Source organism: Poromitra crassiceps (genome assembly GCF_964638095.1).
Source record: "Poromitra crassiceps genome assembly, chromosome: 4".
Lineage (NCBI taxonomy): Eukaryota > Metazoa > Chordata > Actinopteri > Beryciformes > Melamphaidae > Poromitra > Poromitra crassiceps.
This window is the reverse complement of record NC_139626.1, coordinates 23,925,383-23,941,879: the sequence shown is the minus strand read 5'-3', so window position 1 is coordinate 23,941,879 and position 16,497 is coordinate 23,925,383. Positions and strand designations below refer to the sequence as shown.

The window sequence follows — 16,497 nt, the reverse complement described above, 5'->3', positions numbered from 1 at the left end:
TGATGGCATTTTATGTGTCTCGCTTCACATCGTTTTTTTCTCTCCCTCCCACGCTTTTTTGATATGGTTTAAGTGCCACAAATTGAAACTGTATTTCCAAATAGCTTGACGTGTGACTGTGCGTCTTGATAAACAGTTATTTATGACAGCAGGCCACATCGGCCTCACATTCAAACTGCTCGTCTGAGAAAGTTGTGCGGCGGGGGATCGCATCAAATCACCGTTTCCCTTCATTGACTGAATGCAGTCTCATGGGAAATGAAATGAAATGAAATAAATAAATACAAAACAAGATCCTTTAAATGCAGCGTGTTCTCAGAGGATGTGTGAAGGGAAAGGTGCTGCTGATGGCCCTAGTAAGTACAACACCAGTGACGGAAAAATATGAGAGGATGGGGAATGAGGAGCAGACTAACAGTCCTGAGCAGAGGAACCTGTGTACTTGGGATGCAGCTGCTCTCACTGCTCACAAGCTTCAGAAAACACAAGCACGGGGCCCATCAACCCATCCACATCCATCAGTTTTAGCAAGTTCAAATAATTATCCATTTACACTGAACAGTGCTGGCTACACATTAAAATAAGCGCCGGGTGCATCGTCATAAATCAACCAGCTAGCTTGAATAAGATTAACGGCATAGTCTGCAATTGCATGTGCTTCAGATATTTGTAGTGAGAATTTGGATGATATATTCAAAAGATGTAGCCAATTTGTCTGGCACCCTCAAAAGTATAGCCTAATATCAAAATCTTGGGACAGAATTAAATGATTTTGAGATTGATGTAAGTTTGGCTCTTTGCTGAGCAGCAGACTAGCACTTGTCCACTGTGAGAAATCAACATGGAAAAGGAGTCGTCACGTCAATACACAGTGAGTGATGCTGTAGCTGCTTTTCATAAAGGAGAATGAGGAGGTTATCTACTGTATAGGCTACGTTCGAAGGCTTCGGGGGAAGTGTCTTTGAACTCTGTATAAAGCTGTTTATCTAATCTGCCTTCAACTTCGTAACCACAGATTACTCTGAACACTACAGAGCCATCAGCTGAGAGGCAGATCCGGGCGCTCCGGTTTTATTGCTGGGCTCCACATTTGTTTGCCCAATGCAAATTCTTTTTCCTATAGTAAGAAGTGCCACAGACACGCACACACAGACACACACACACTCACACACAGACACACACACACACGCACACACAGAAACACACTCACGCTGGCCTCTTGCACTTTTGCTGAATTCTACATTATTCATGAGTCTAAATGACTGTTTCAGTTGGGGCGGGGGGGGGGGGGGGGGGGGATGTATTTGGGATGGCATCGATGATTTGCTCTCTTGGGACTCTGTAATGAGGAAAAGTCCCCAAGACGAACCCAAAACACCAATGCAATGAATCGGGCATCTGCATTTTAATTAGTGCAAGGTTCTGCGTTCATTCTGGGCAAAGGGCTCGAACTCCCAGATCTCTCCGATTTGACTTTTAGTCCCAGCCAGCTGCGATGGCCACACACTCCTTTCAACATCACAGTCAGATGCACATGGCGAGAGAAAACACATGAGAGCATCCACACAGTCACAGTTCCCAGCAGAAAGCTGAACCCATACCATAAGGCAGGGATACTCAACTTGCTTTGCCCGGGGGCCACTTTCGTGAAATGATAGAAGGCCAGGGGCCAGTTAATAAACAATCAATATACATTTTTCTGTAGCGGATTGTAGGTTTTTGGGGTGTCAGCTGCAGTTTAGTCTGACAATGTTGTGCACACCGGATAGTTAGTTAGGTTAAGTACATACATAAGTGGCTGGGTAGCGAGCAGACGGCGGTATTTGACAATTTAGCAGCTAAATCATAGATTATTGAAAGATATTCCATATTCCAGACTGAAATGCTATCACAGAAGTGGAGTATTGGCCAGAATGACATGAACATTTGGACACTTATTCAGCTGGTATCGTGCATGTTGCGTTCAGGTGCACTGTAAAAAAAAAAATTTACAATTCCATCACGGGCCACACAAGGGGCCGCAAGTTGAGTATCACTGCCATAAGGCTTACTGCACATCTAACCTCGTGTCACCAGGCTCTCTCAGAGGGGAGAGAGCCTGGTATGCGTTACTACAGGCAGGAAGACAGAAGAAGACCCGCCCCCGTCTTTCCCGGTGGCCTGTGCTGCAGTGTTTTCGTTCCCCCACAGAAATGCAACAGTAGGCAGTCACTACAAGTTAGAGAAAAAATAAGAAGCATGGTCATACCAAACGAAGTGTTTGTTTTTAGCTAACGCTAGTTACTCGCATCGCCCCAATGTTTTCTAAACGGAACGCAAGAATTGAGCGGAATGTTTTTCCTGCAGCACAGCACGGTCTTCCGCCCATAGCCGGAAAACTCGGAGCAAGGTTTTTCCATCCAGGCTACTGCATGTCTAGCTGACTTTTACCTCACAACACACAGTTTGGGGGTTTTATCTCTCAGTTTGTGAGTGAATGACAAATTACCGCCTGTTCAAACTCCGCCTCAGTTATTGGCAATGGGCTGCTGCATGCCGTGCACGCCTCTGAAAACTCATTTGAAACAAGCCAGAAAACCAAAGTCTCTAACTGAGCTTGAAGTGTTTTCTCAACGGAGGGGGAAGGGGGAAGCCATCTTGAAAGAAATATTCCCTTTAATGTAACATGTAAAATATGCATTGGTCCCCTCATAAAATTAAACAATTTGCTATCTATTGAAATTAATTTGTGATTGCTCTGTTACTCTTTTATAAGAGACTATAAAATCCACGGTGTGTAAAGGGGAAGTAATCAAAAAGCTGTAGAGCTCCTGAACATGCCGCCGACTGAATGCACAAACCATGTAGGCTACAGTAGGGAGGAGAGATGCATCAGAGGGAGCTGGTTCAACATGAGCACAAGTGCAATCTCCAAAACAGGAAACGGTGCACTGCGCACGCACGCGTGGCTTCAGTGTGTATGAAACGGCTTCAAACACTGCTTGGAGTCATGCATCCTTTTCAAGTGGCTTTTACCGCTGCAGCAAAACGATGTCAGTGATGAGGGTGAAATATAGTCGGGGTTCCATCTGCGTGTGTGCACCGTTAACGAGCACCGTCACCGCATGAGGCCAACTTTCCATCGCCATCAGAACGGGGGGACTTGCACTGCCTAAGATGCTAATGATGGCATAAAAGCACACGCAAAAAAACGGAGAAGATTCGCATTGAAAATAGCCAATGGAGGCAGCTTGTAAATACCCCAGTCCAGCTTTACATTTGGGGAGCACGAAAACTGCTATTACAAACTCTCACGTAGAAAATAAACACTTTCACTTTATTCTCATGCATGGCACAAGATGGGTCCTGAATATTCAATTGTCAGTTAATTGGATTGGGAGATTGAACTGCATCAGAGACACACTACTTATTCATGTCACATCCACAGCTAGCTTAAAGGTACCACACAGGTATTCCTATTTCCTATGCAGGAAAAAACCTTTTTTATTTTTTTACTTGAGCTTCTGTTTTTGGTTTTCATATAGCGGTAATTGGTTTAGAAAAATCTCAGTATGGTGGACTATAAGCTTGACAATCAATACCCATCCAGACTTCCCTGCCCCAAAAAGCAGTCCCACATCTCGGCGTATATATCATCTTATCTTAATGATATACAATGATATGATTAGAGTACGACCACAGGAGCTACAGTGAATGATACTGATGATGACATAGGGAAGCCTGCATTTTGAAGCTTTCAAATAGCTGTCACTGAATGCTTGCTCCACCAGTGTGACATACAGCAGATTGTCCCATTCCACTTTTCTTTTTTAAATCCTCTTGGGATATGATTATTGCATACTATTACTAACCTTCCACCATGGCAAATTATGTGAGTGTCTACAGTGAACAAATAGTCTTCCTAACTCACCAAACCTCTTGCGGGTCCACCAGTGTGGCTCCTTGAAAGTGGTGAACCTGACATCCGGGTGCAGTCTCAGTCTGTCATACAGGTCCGTTGTGCCGCACTTGGGCTGGCCAATGATATAGAAGTAAGGCAGGCACCGCATGCGGTACAATTTGCCGTCCCGGTGAAACAAGTGTTCTCGGAACGTGTTCCTCAGGTACTCGAACACGGTCCGGAAGCGCCTGGAGTAGCGCGCGTACAAGTTTGTCCTGTAAGGGTCCGAGGTGATATTCCCAGTGTACTCCTCATACCAGCATGGGTTCTTGACACCAGGCAGGAATTTGCGGGGGATAACAGAAAACATCTGTAAAGTGAAAAAGAAAATGGGCTGTTTAAGGCTGCAAAAGCTGTTGAGTCACCGTACTTCCCCCGGCATATAAATCAAAACATTGATTTCAGATAAATTGAATGTGAAGCCGACTGTAAACCCTTGAGCCGATCCTTGCTATGCTGCATGATGAAAGATACATCAGTTGCAGTCATTTCTCAGATAAGCTACAGTGTCAGGAACAAGTTTGTTTAAGCCCACTTTTGATGCTCCATTGAGTACGGGACTCTGTTGTGTCAGGTGGAGGGAGGCAAACACCATCTGTGTGGAATCTTAAGTGTGTGTTCCCCACAAGTTTGTGCAGGAGGATTCGGTCTCGGAGATGCAAACGTAACACAGACGCACGCACGCACACACACACACACACACACACACACACACACACACACACACACACACACACACACACACACACACACACTGCCTGGAGGAGTGAGGCTGATTCATCTCCAGGTCTGATACATTTCTGACATCCTTTTTCTGTTGCTCCCTCACATTTCAGTTTTGTTTTTAGCTGATCAAATACCGCAAGGGCCAATGTGATTCACTGACTCACTGCCTATGAGACAGAGCTAGCTTAAGGACAGTTCATGGCGGATCTATGCAGAGATGTGGTATTGATTGTCCCTCAGCCACATGCTCCTATTCATTAGCTCGTTCAATAAGAAATTAGGTGTGTTGCAAATAGCTGTGGCACCAGCCATTATCATTAGGATTAACAATTAATTGAAGCGGGCTTTGAGGTGAGACGGGCGCTGTGAGGAAGCCACAGGGCCAATCTGTGGCAAGACTGAGCTTTAAATCCCTTATGGAAGTCGGAGGCCAGACAAATCAGCTAGACGACATATGCAATTATCTGGTGTAACATGAAGTGTTACACAAGGTTTTCAGCCCGGTTTTTTCTCATAAATGAAATTAGAAATTGCGACCAGTGGGGAATTTTATCAATGTGGTTGTATTGAACCTGGTGTGGGCCACCTGTGGGCACGAGTACTGATCTGAATCACCCATTCACATCATTTAATTATGTTTCAAGACATCTGAGATTGTCAATTAAAATGCAGATGAATATCATGCTGGAGCACGGCTACATTATAATTAAATTCTAAAGATTACAGTACGAAATACTGAGATATTCATTGCCTCCAATTAGATCAAATTAAAATGTCTGCTTTTTGAAATAATTTGCTACTACATCCGAAAAAAAATCCTTTTAATAAATTATAGGGGAGATAAGACGGATGTATCCTATGTTTTTCTACTCACATGTGGCTCACTGTTGGCCAGTGCCTTGAGTTCTGGGAGCTGTCTGCTGCTGCCAAACTCCACCTTGGACGTGATGGTCTTCACCACCAGTTTGATATTGGCATAGTCCTTGGCGGAGGAGAGGTTGAAGGGGAAGGGTCCCGGGCTGACCAGACCGCTGAAGTGGTAAGGGGACGGGGTGAGGAGGAGGCCCTTCTTGTCCCCCGTCAGAATGTAGGAGGCCATGATGAGGAAGATGACGGCCAGGCCGAACAGGAAGCTGTAGAGCTTGACCTTGCGGAAGCACCCCAGGGTGCTCCATCGCCTGGGCAGCTCCCGCTTGACCTCCAGCACTGCAAACAGGTTCATGGGCGTGTCGTCCACCTGCAGCAGCAGCGGCCTCTTCCGGTAGTCGTCCACCGAGGAGCCCAGCAGGCTGTATTTGTAGTCCATCTGCGTCATGGTGTCAACGGCCGGCGGGCCCGAGCGTCAGTGGCTCAGACACGGGGAGGCGGCGTGGACAAAGAGGGCGGAGGCGGTGACAGGGAGGAATGGCCCAGGGCTGATGATGTCCATGATGGGGCAGCCCACCTCACCTGCTGACATCTCCCTGATAAGAGGAAGAAGAACATATGTAAAACCTTGGGCTCATCATGCCGTGCCTGCTGAAATCTCAGCAATGCTAAATTGCAATAATCCTTTGTTCCCTCCTACTGTTGTCTGTGTAGCGGTGGATTTCGAGCTGTCAGCACCAAGAATGAATACATGTGTTCTCTGCGTCACACTTATCATAGTTGGTAGAGGAAGTCCCCAGAGGTTTAATTGTTGCAATATTGTAGCAGAGACGGCGGCTGAGTCACATCCTCTTCAAATGCTGACTTGCATTTACGTATCTGCTCAGCACAGGAACGAGCTCGCTACCTGGCAGACACTGAGACCACTGATTGCATTTCTATTCATTTCAGCTTCTCCGTACATCTTCTACCTCAAAAGCATGTCGCTCTTACAGTGTAAAATTGTGGTATCTAGAAAACTGTATACTGTATTGTAGTTATGCTTATATTAATATGAGTTGAATATAGATGAACAGGCATTAATGTAAGGGGACCCTGGTTAGTCGTGGAATGAGTTTGGTTGGTAGCAGCGTGGTGGTTTCAGATAGGCTGTTGAGAATGTGGACAGGTGAGACAGGTGAGATATTGGGCTAAAACACACACACAGGGCAACAGGTAAGCAGAAGGCAACTCAAGAGAGATATGTCAAATATGTCACACACCCACGTGCCTTTACATGTGCACTTTTGGTTCAGATTTAGGAAATAGATAAGAGACAAGGCATCTATTTGATCAGGGTTAAACCTGAGGTAGGGCTGCTCGATTATGGCAAAAACCATAATCACGATTATTTTGATTGATATTGAGATCACAATTATTTAACACGATTACTCATTAACATTGAGAACATCATGAATTTATTGAACATTGACACTGGCTTTTTTTTTTTTTACATTGGATGTTGCAAAGATTTAGAAATAAAATTAAAACTAAAATAAATATACAGTATAGTAGGCCTACTATGTTGCAGTGAACTGCCACAACCAACTGCAACTATTAATCTACATTCAATATATTGGTAAACATCTGAACTAGTAGTCCTTAAACCTCACACTAGCCAAAATATTGTCGCAGAAAATGACGTGTACACTATCTGTGATCAATCAGTGAAAATGGTATTTATGTACTGTTGTTTAATTAAGTGGAATGAAAACAGTCTGGACATGTTGCCGACAGCAAATTAGGGCTTTCATATTTCATCAAAACTAACCAAATGAGAACGTTATTGAGTAACTTTCATTTACATTACATTAAATTACCGTACTCATTTCAGATGCTTTTATCCAAAGCGACTTACAATAACACGTTTAAGTTCATAATACAGTAGGCTACTGTTAATGTTTATCTGTGAGCTCCTCATCAGTAGGCTAAATTACGACCATCCTGCCTGAAGTTAGAAGTGGGAGGTAGTCCTTTGACCACCACAATCGAATCAGTTCATCCTTGAGTCCAAGTGGACGTTTGAGCCAAATCTGACGAAATTCCGTCAAGACGTTTAAATCACACAACCCGTTCTCACTCCGAGCGCGTAGCATATTGACGCTTTGTCCCGTCCCTTGTGCGTCGCTTGTTACTAACATGGTACCCTTGAGCGACCCATGAAACGACTTGGGCTTTCCGACTAAACTCAATGTAAACCCATGGAAGTCATCTTTGACGCTTATGGCAACTGCTCCCCCATTAGCCTAACTGCTCCCCCATTAGTCAACTGCTCCCCCATTAGGGTCTGGAGGAGCTAACCTCTGCCAGACCCTAACCCTAAACCTAACCTCTCCCACCCCCCATGCCTAAACCTAACCTCCCCCAGACCCTAACCCTAACCTCTCCCACCCCCCATGCCTAAACCTAACCTCCCCCAGACCCTAACCCCAAACCTAACCTCTCCCACGTCTAAACCTAACCTCCCCCCAGACCCTAATGGGGGAGCAGTTGACTAATGGGGGAGCAGTTAGGCTAATGGGGGAGCAGTTGCCATAAGCGTCAAAGATGACTTCCATGGGTTTGCATTGAGTTTAGTCGGAAAGCCCAAGACGTTTCATGGGTCGCTCAAGGGTACCATGTTAGTAACAAGCGACGCACAAGGGACGGGACAAAGCGTCAATATGCTACGTGCTCGGAGTGAGAACGTATTGAATCACAATGAGGAGGCAGTGACTGTTGAGGAAGATGGGGATATTAGTCAGTACTAAGAAAGCTGATTATCATCAATTCATCACACGTCGGAATGAATTTCCTGGAATATCTGAGCTAATTCTGACCCAAAATTGAGCAATAATCACATTTCTCTGGGTTAAATTTATTTGACATTTCCTCTCCCACTTCCTGTTTTAATCTGTGATTGCGGCACAGCAACGCCGAACCACCATTCATCCTCCCCACACAATATGGAGCGAATGATAAGGAAGACGGAAGGATTCAGCGTCGTGTCAGTCTGCATCTCCTGGGGAGAGACAGGAATATGAGAGATACCCGGTCCGGAGCGCAGAAGGGATTATATGATGAGAAAATGGTATTCCTCACCGTGAAGTCACAGGGATCAACAGTCGCCCACAGATAAAAGGAGGACCAGAGTGTCTAAAGGGTGACAGAAGCGGCTATCTTTAATGATAATGCTCTTACAGCGGCATGTCTACTTTATCCTTGAGGCTTTCTTTGTACCTGGAGCTTGGCCAACATCATGCCTCTGAATGAAATACAGCATAATGACAACTGAGCCAAGGGTCTAGGACACCGTGTTTTTTCCTCTCTCTCTCTCTCTCTCAGCGGATGAGTGGATTGTCTCTGGTAACGTGCACATGCACACGTGCACAGACACAACACAGCCGTGGGGGTTGTCATATGTTACAGGCCTACCGGCAACCTGGTCTCCCTCGCATACGATATGGCTCCTCCTCATGCCTGCTGCTGATAAGGGCCGCCACCGGCCACCCTCCCGTCCGTGTTCATGCAGCTGGAGGGAGAGCTGATAGGAGGAGGGCTGGAGAGCGCCTGCCTTTTCCCCCCTGCCCGAGTGATGTAATTTACCTCCAGCTGGGCCCGCACTCAGTCTCACCCCGCAGCAACAGTCCTCACAGTCTCTCTCTCTGCCGGTGACAGGCACCAGGATAATGAACCCGGTTTCAGAACCGTCAAAAAGTTTGCCCGAATGCAACTTCAGTGGGTGAAAAAAGAAAGGGAAAAACAATAAAGGGCCCACCGCACAAAACTGCTGTGCTGAAGTGAAACCACAGACAGAGATATAATTGTTTTCCCTCTTAGCCTGAAAATGAACCCATCTATCTCTTGCAGAGGGATTATTATTATCACTTTCCAAAAGAAACTGCTGGGTGAGAGTAATGGATTTAAAATTATGATACATGTACTGTAGCTCTAGTTCATGGTTTGCCAACCTCTCTGGTGGTCCGCGGAGGTATTGCAAGTGTGCCGCCAAATAATTTTGGGGGTGGGGTGGGGGTTGGGGGACACACATCTTTGATTAACCTTGCATCACCAGGCTCTACTCCTTCTTTTACTGCCCAATAGACCGTTTTCACGGGGGCCATTTTGTGTCGAAAAGGCAGTTTAAATACAGGTGCAAGCAAAACACTAATGATGGTTTCCAACTTCCAATCATGGAAGTTGGAAACCCTCATTAGTGTTTTGCTTGCACCTGTGTTTACCCTGCCTTTTCGACACAAAATGGCCCCCATGAAAAGGGTGTAATAGATAGTGATGGGCAAGCTACTTGGAAAATGTAGTAAGCTAAGCTATCAGTTACTCTCAATTAAATATAGCTAAACTACATTGAAGCTATCCCCAGAGAAATGTAGCAAGCTAAGCTACGAGCAACATGGCAAAAGCAGCTTGCTACATCAAAGCTACTTTTTTCTCACATTGAATTAACTTCATGTAGAACAACTTTCAACCAAACAAATAGGCAGGTAAAAGAAAATATCATTTTGATTGTTTATTATATTATAAAACACACTGAAACTCTCAATGGCACAATATTCAAAAACAGACAATAAAACCTGAAAGTCTTCTTCATCACTGCCAGTGGCTCCTTCTGGCTCTGCCATCTTTCAAAGTTCGTTGCTGATGTGACTTCGCCAGCACATGACATATTTTGCCCTACCCTTAACAATCATCAGTCTTCATTGCCTAAACCCAACCCAGTCAGAGGCAGAGTAGTGCCGGGTCTTGCTGCAAGAGAGGCAAGGATGCTAAAAAGCAAGGATGAAACAACAACACTGTCTTGTTGTCCGTCATAATGGAACTGGAAGTGCTTTATTGGCTACACACAGGCACACTTGACATATGCAATGTCTCCTCCTGTTTAATCCAAACCGCAGCAGAAATCTCCACTGCGTGCTTTGCTCATGGATTTTCTCTGGCGAGTAGCTTGTAGCTTTTGCGGGAAGCTACAAGCTACTTGGGTCTATAAATAGCTTAGCTACTGAAAAAGCTACTTGGTTCAAAAGTAGTGAAGCTACCACCAAGCTACTGAGAATTGTAGTTAAGCTATGTAGCTTCACTACTTGTAGCAAGCTACTGCCCAACACATAGGCCCAATTCCAATCCGCCCCCTTACTGACTCCCCTTAGAGGCGCGTTCACGTGAAGGGAGTGAGGGCTTAGGGATGTCCCACGGTGAAATCGCAAAGTGAATGAGGGCTCGGAGTGAGCCCTTTCTGCCCCCTTACCGTAAGGGAGCAGCTGTGGCCACTTATGGAAAGGGAATTGCCCACAATGCATAGCGTTGTGACGTATAAAATGGGGTTACCCGGGGAAGGCTCAAATATCTGTCAAAAAAATAAAAGAACACACGCGCGAAACAAACGCGGTGTTTGCGAGTGCGCTGGAATGCCTTAATTGACAATGAAACATTACATTAATAGGCATTTCAGATCAGACAAAAATATTATATCAGAGGAATGCAAGTAGTTATTTTACACAATCCTAGTATAATCATCGATCATTTCTATTACAATTGCAATCCACAACTTTTTTGATGAATGAGAAATAGTTTTACCGAATCTGTATTGTACAGTATTGACATTGTGTATAATGTTGGGTGACATGTCATTATTACGCTTATTTTAATTATAATTACACATGTTGCAGATTGCAGATTTTGCAGTATAGGCTACATTTATTTTTAAATTACCTGTTTTTAAATTACAGAACAGACTCATCAGGGAGTCTATCCCTCAAACGCCTTAGGCGTCTTGACAATAAACAATATATAGCGAGCCCCAAACCTGCCAGAGTCAACATCATCTTGTCAAGTGCAAAGGGCTCTGCTGTCCCAATCCTCCTATTTATCCAATGTGGATCCCTTCCACACTTGATGACTCAACCACTTTCAGATGGCAGCCATTAGGTCACTGGAGGTGGACCTGAGCGTATCCCTCACTGGAGGGGCATATTTACATGAGCGTATCCCTCACTGGAGGTGGATATTTACGTAAGGGATAATGTATTGTGAGCCGGTGATTACTGGCGAAATAATGACCGACAGGTGATTGATTGAGCCCGACGCGCAGCGGAGGGCTTAATCATTCACCTGAAGGTCATTATTTCCGCTTAGAACACGGCCTACAACTAAATTATTTCAGTAATCTGACAAAAATAATTATTCAAATAGATTTTTTAATAGCGTTTTCAACGACAAAGCGGTTTCATTCGTAATTGGCACACAAGACACCACAGCTGCAACTGGTTGGCCTAATTAGTAGTGTCTGCAGACAAAATGCTCTTATCAACTGATTAATCCAGGTGTGGCAGAGCAGCGGTCGGTTGTCGAGAAATAATGACCGGTGAATCTTGTTGATTGACCAATCAGAATCGAGTATTCAAGAGAGCCGTGTTCTAAATGAGCGTATCCCTCACTGGAGGTGGACCTGAGCGTATCCCTCACTGGAGGTGGATATTTACATGAGCGTATCCCTCACTGGAGGTGGATATTTAGATGAGCGTATCCCTCACTGGAGGTGGACCTGAGCGTATCCCTCACTGGAGGTGGACCTGAGCGTATCCCTCACTGGAGGTGGACCTGAGCGTATCCCTCACTGGAGGTGGACCTGAGCGTATCCCTCACTGGAGGTGGACCTGAGCGTATCCCTCACTGGAGGGGGATATTTACTGTCATTTATCTCCAGCATGAATAAGTCCCTCACAGCGCTGCCGGTAAGAGAAATGAAGCGTCGGTCACCTCGGGGAGTCTGATCAATTAGGATTGGAAGTCAAAAGTTTCCAAATCTGTCATCTGACTGGAGAGATCAAAAGCCTTAACCACACACACAACTCATAATGAAATCCAGATACTTATTATAACTTCCGAGATGCTAGCGTCATATTTAATGGAATGCATGCTGTGCTGGGACTTCCCCCCCCTGGGTGGTGCAAATGGATTGCCATGGCCTTAATCAGTCATTATAGTGAGACTGTCCATGCCAGTCTGTCCAGTCTACCCTGTCATTCAGAGGCAGATCAGGGGAAGAGACGCGATTAGGCAGATTTGTGTAAAGTCTGCCTTCCACATCCTAACCTGATGCTGCTAAATGATTTGTCGTGTGATCTGATCTCATGATCTCGTGTGAATCCAGCTGCCTTGTGAGGTTACTCCACTCCTAGCTGTCCATCTTGCTGCTGGAAAAAGCAGCACAAGAACCAATCAACTGGCAGCTAATTGCCACTCCCTCGTGTACCTTTTCTTCACTTATCAGTTGTTTTCTTTATGTCTTGGAAATGCAGACATCACGACTATTGCAATGTCTTTTGCCAGTGTTAATGGATGGATTGTATTTTTACTTCATAAAAGCACACATGCGATCCCTCGTCGTTAACTGCTATTTAGCCATCTGCTGTGGCAAAGCATCATAAAAAATACGGATTGTATTCCAGCTTTTCACATATTTATAGTGTCTCAGAAACTGAACATTTGCTTTGGCTTTGGCATTCACTGTGAAGACAAAAAAGGCCAAGTGGTGGCACAAACACAGGCATGCCATTAGGGGCAGGGTAAGAATATTGTCCTGTTTTTCCTACATTGTCCCTGAATAGACCCTTTTCACGGGGGCCATTTTGTGTTGAAAAGGCAGGTTAAACACAGGTGCAAGCAAAACCCTAATGAGGGTTTCCAACTTCCAATCATGGAAATTAAAAACCCTCATTAGTGTTTTGCTTGCACCTGTGTTTAACCTGCCTTTTCGACACAAAATGGCCCCCGTGAAAAGGGTCTATTGCGTCATATTATGCAATGCCCACCAAATGCTCTCTGACAATAGGAAATACTTCACAATGTCTTTAATCATGCTTCAAACCACAATGTTGAATGGTCTTAGCACCTGGCAGTCTGGAAAGTGCACACTGTCCTAGTTCCTCAGCACTACTATTCTTTATTCAATGCCAATGCTCTGTAACGCTGGACAGAACACACAGCTCTATCACAGATATTGTTAAAATACCTTTGTAATCCTTATAGACTTCCCTGTATTGTTGTCTTCATCTGTAAGTGCTGGGGAAGATTAAAAGACATTTTTCTGTCGGCCATAACAATAACCCATTTACAGTGGCAATCCAAGTTTCCTACTTGTCTTCTCTTTGGAAAATGTTCTTGAAAAACACTCTCCAAGGCCTCAGTATATGTCTGTCCTCAGAGGACCAGTATAGTGTCTGTCCTCAGAGGACCAGTATAGTGTCTGTCCTCAGAGGACCCGTATAGTGTCTGTCCTCAGAGGACCCGTATAGTGTCCATCCTCAGAGGACCCGTATAGTGTCCGTCCTCAGAGGACCCGTATAGTGTCCGTCCTCAGAGGACCCGTATAGTGTCCATCCTCAGAGGACCCGTATAGTGTCTGTCCTCAGAGGACCCGTATAGTGTCCATCCTCAGAGGACCCGTATAGTGTCCGTCCTCAGAGGACCCGTATAGTGTCCATCCTCAGAGGACCCGTATAGTGTCCGTCCTCAGAGGACCCGTATAGTGTCTGTCCTCAGAGGACCCGTATAGTGTCCATCCTCAGAGGACCCGTATAGTGTCCGTCCTCAGAGGACCCGTATAGTGTCTGTCCTCAGAGGACCCGTATAGTGTCCGTCCTCAGAGGACCCGTATAGTGTCCGTCCTCAGAGGACCCGTATAGTGTCCATCCTCAGAGGACCCGTATAGTGTCCGTCCTCGGACCCGTATAGTGTCCGTCCTCAGAGGACCCGTATAGTGTCCGTCCTCAGAGGACCCGTATAGTGTCCGTCCTCAGAGGACCCGTATAGTGTCCGTCCTCAGAGGACCTGCATAGTGTCTGTCCTCAGAGGACCCGCATAGTGTCTGTCCTCAGAGGACCAGAGGAGGAGGCCTCCTCAAATGTCAGAGTATATTTTATTATTCTGTGCGGTTTACAGTGTGTGACCGCTTAAACTTCACTGAACTGCATGCACAACAGGCAGATTAGAGTGTTTGAGTCTCAAACTCAAAGCAAACCTAATCCATATTACCATGCGCAGACAATGAAAACTGGTTTAGTCCTCAAAGACACTTTGATTGCTGGACACCCAGCTTACTATCTTGAGGTAAATCGGAGACGTCTGGATGGTGAAGTAGCAGATCAAGATGTCGACTGATATAAAGAATAATCATATTACTGCTCGGCTTTTACTCTCCAGTTTCACAATGTGCATCGCAAACACTATAGATATTATGAGCCAATGTGCAGATTATACAACAGACAATGCAATTGACCGATCCTAAGTCATAGTTACTGTGGCTGCTAGGTAGGTCAAACTTTTAGCCTACTACAGCTGTCAAACAACAGTGAAACAAATTTTAATATCTCAAAAACTATACATTGTATTGCTTATATTTCTTTGATATTGTGAGTTAGAGCAGAACTAGCTGAAGGGTTTCCTGTATAATATATGTATGTATAAGTAGTGTTAAAGTTGCAAATTTAGTAAAAAATTTAGTTGCGAATTTAGTAAAAAAAAAACACATCTCGAGTGAACTGTGACATCACACACTCTAGACGGCTCCATAGGCTGCTACAAGCTTGCTCAACTATTATTGGAGCACAGCTCAAAAAGGGGTGGGACTTAGGAAAGGTAAATTCCGCCAACTCGCGACCAAACTTGGAGGCCATTTACACCTAGCATTAACATGCGTTTCCTGCAATCAGAATGCAATCACATAGTGCTGCTTGACCACATTAGCCTGATTTGATTTACACCTGGCATTAATGCGTTTTGGGTGATCAGATTGCAATCTGATCACCCTAAATGGGTGTCCTCTCAATCCGCATACAGTTGCTGTATCCAGATTGAGAGGTGTTTTGGCCAATCAAATTGCAATCCATCTTCAATCTGTGTTAGGGGCGTTTACACCTGTACTTTCAAGTGGTCAAGCACAATCTGATTGCAATCTGATGGCAGACAACACATGTTCCTGGTGCGGGGCAATGTGTGACTTCTGGAAAGAAAATCCCTGATTTACAGGGCCCGCTTGCACAAAACACCTGTAAAGTCTTCTCCTTAAGGTTAAACATTTGAAGTAAAACTTAAGCACAAGACTTAAGGGTGTTTTGTGCAAACGATTTTATTTGATGGGCACCTTAACTCGGACTCTAAGGAAAATCTTAACTCAAGGTGTTTTGTGCAACCGGCCCCAGGTGTGTAAGCTGGTCAGACAAGCAGTGAGCACATTGTCGCCATAATATACAGCACACATAGAGTGTTGTCCACTCCCATACAGAAAGCAGGAATTGACCCATGAACCCTGTGTTATCTGTGAGCGCGCTGACAAATCACATCAGAGGATTCAAAGTGGAAATGTGGAATGCACATAAACAAAAACAAACTGTTGCTGCTAGAATGCCTTTGTATCCATAGAGCTGGAGAAAAGCGACATTCCGAGCGACCTCTATCATCTCCATGTGAGGCGTGCGGGAGAATAAAAATAAAACCGCACAGAACGGTGGAGCGGAGTGAAATCCTGTGTGTGGAAGAGACCTCAGAGAGACCTTGAGAAGCGAATCTCACATTCTGTCCCAGTCCTGAGTCCTTGTGTGCAGCTGCCCGGGAGCTGTCGACCTCCTCTCGAAATTGCTTTAAATGAGCCTCTGTCATACTGAACAAACACTGTGTCATTCAAAAAACAAGCCTGTCTAGTGTCTACTACATAGCATTATCAAGCCATTTCCCCTAAATGACCACTTAGAGGCCATTTACACATTAGCATGGCATTAACATGTGTTTTCTACCATCAGATTGCAATCAGATTGTGCTTGACCACTTGAAAGTACAGGTGTAAACACCCCCAAGACACATTGAAGACGGATTGCAATCTGATCGGCCAAACCACCTCCGGAGGTGGTCAGGGACGCATTGTGTACACATTG

General features: G+C 45.0%; 1 protein-coding gene across 1 annotated transcript in view; it reads right to left on the bottom strand.

Moving 5' to 3' along the window:
- Positions 1-16,497, bottom strand: part of chst15 (carbohydrate sulfotransferase 15) — a 48,972-nt gene that overhangs the window by 12,028 nt on the left and 20,447 nt on the right. The window contains exons 2-3 of the mRNA XM_083636089.1: positions 5,541-6,129; positions 3,911-4,250 (exon numbers count right to left, since the gene is read on the bottom strand). Of these exons, the coding sequence (XP_083492215.1) occupies positions 3,911-4,250; positions 5,541-5,981 (781 nt within the window). The 5' untranslated portion in view covers positions 5,982-6,129. The remainder of the gene's footprint in view (positions 1-3,910; positions 4,251-5,540; positions 6,130-16,497) is intronic.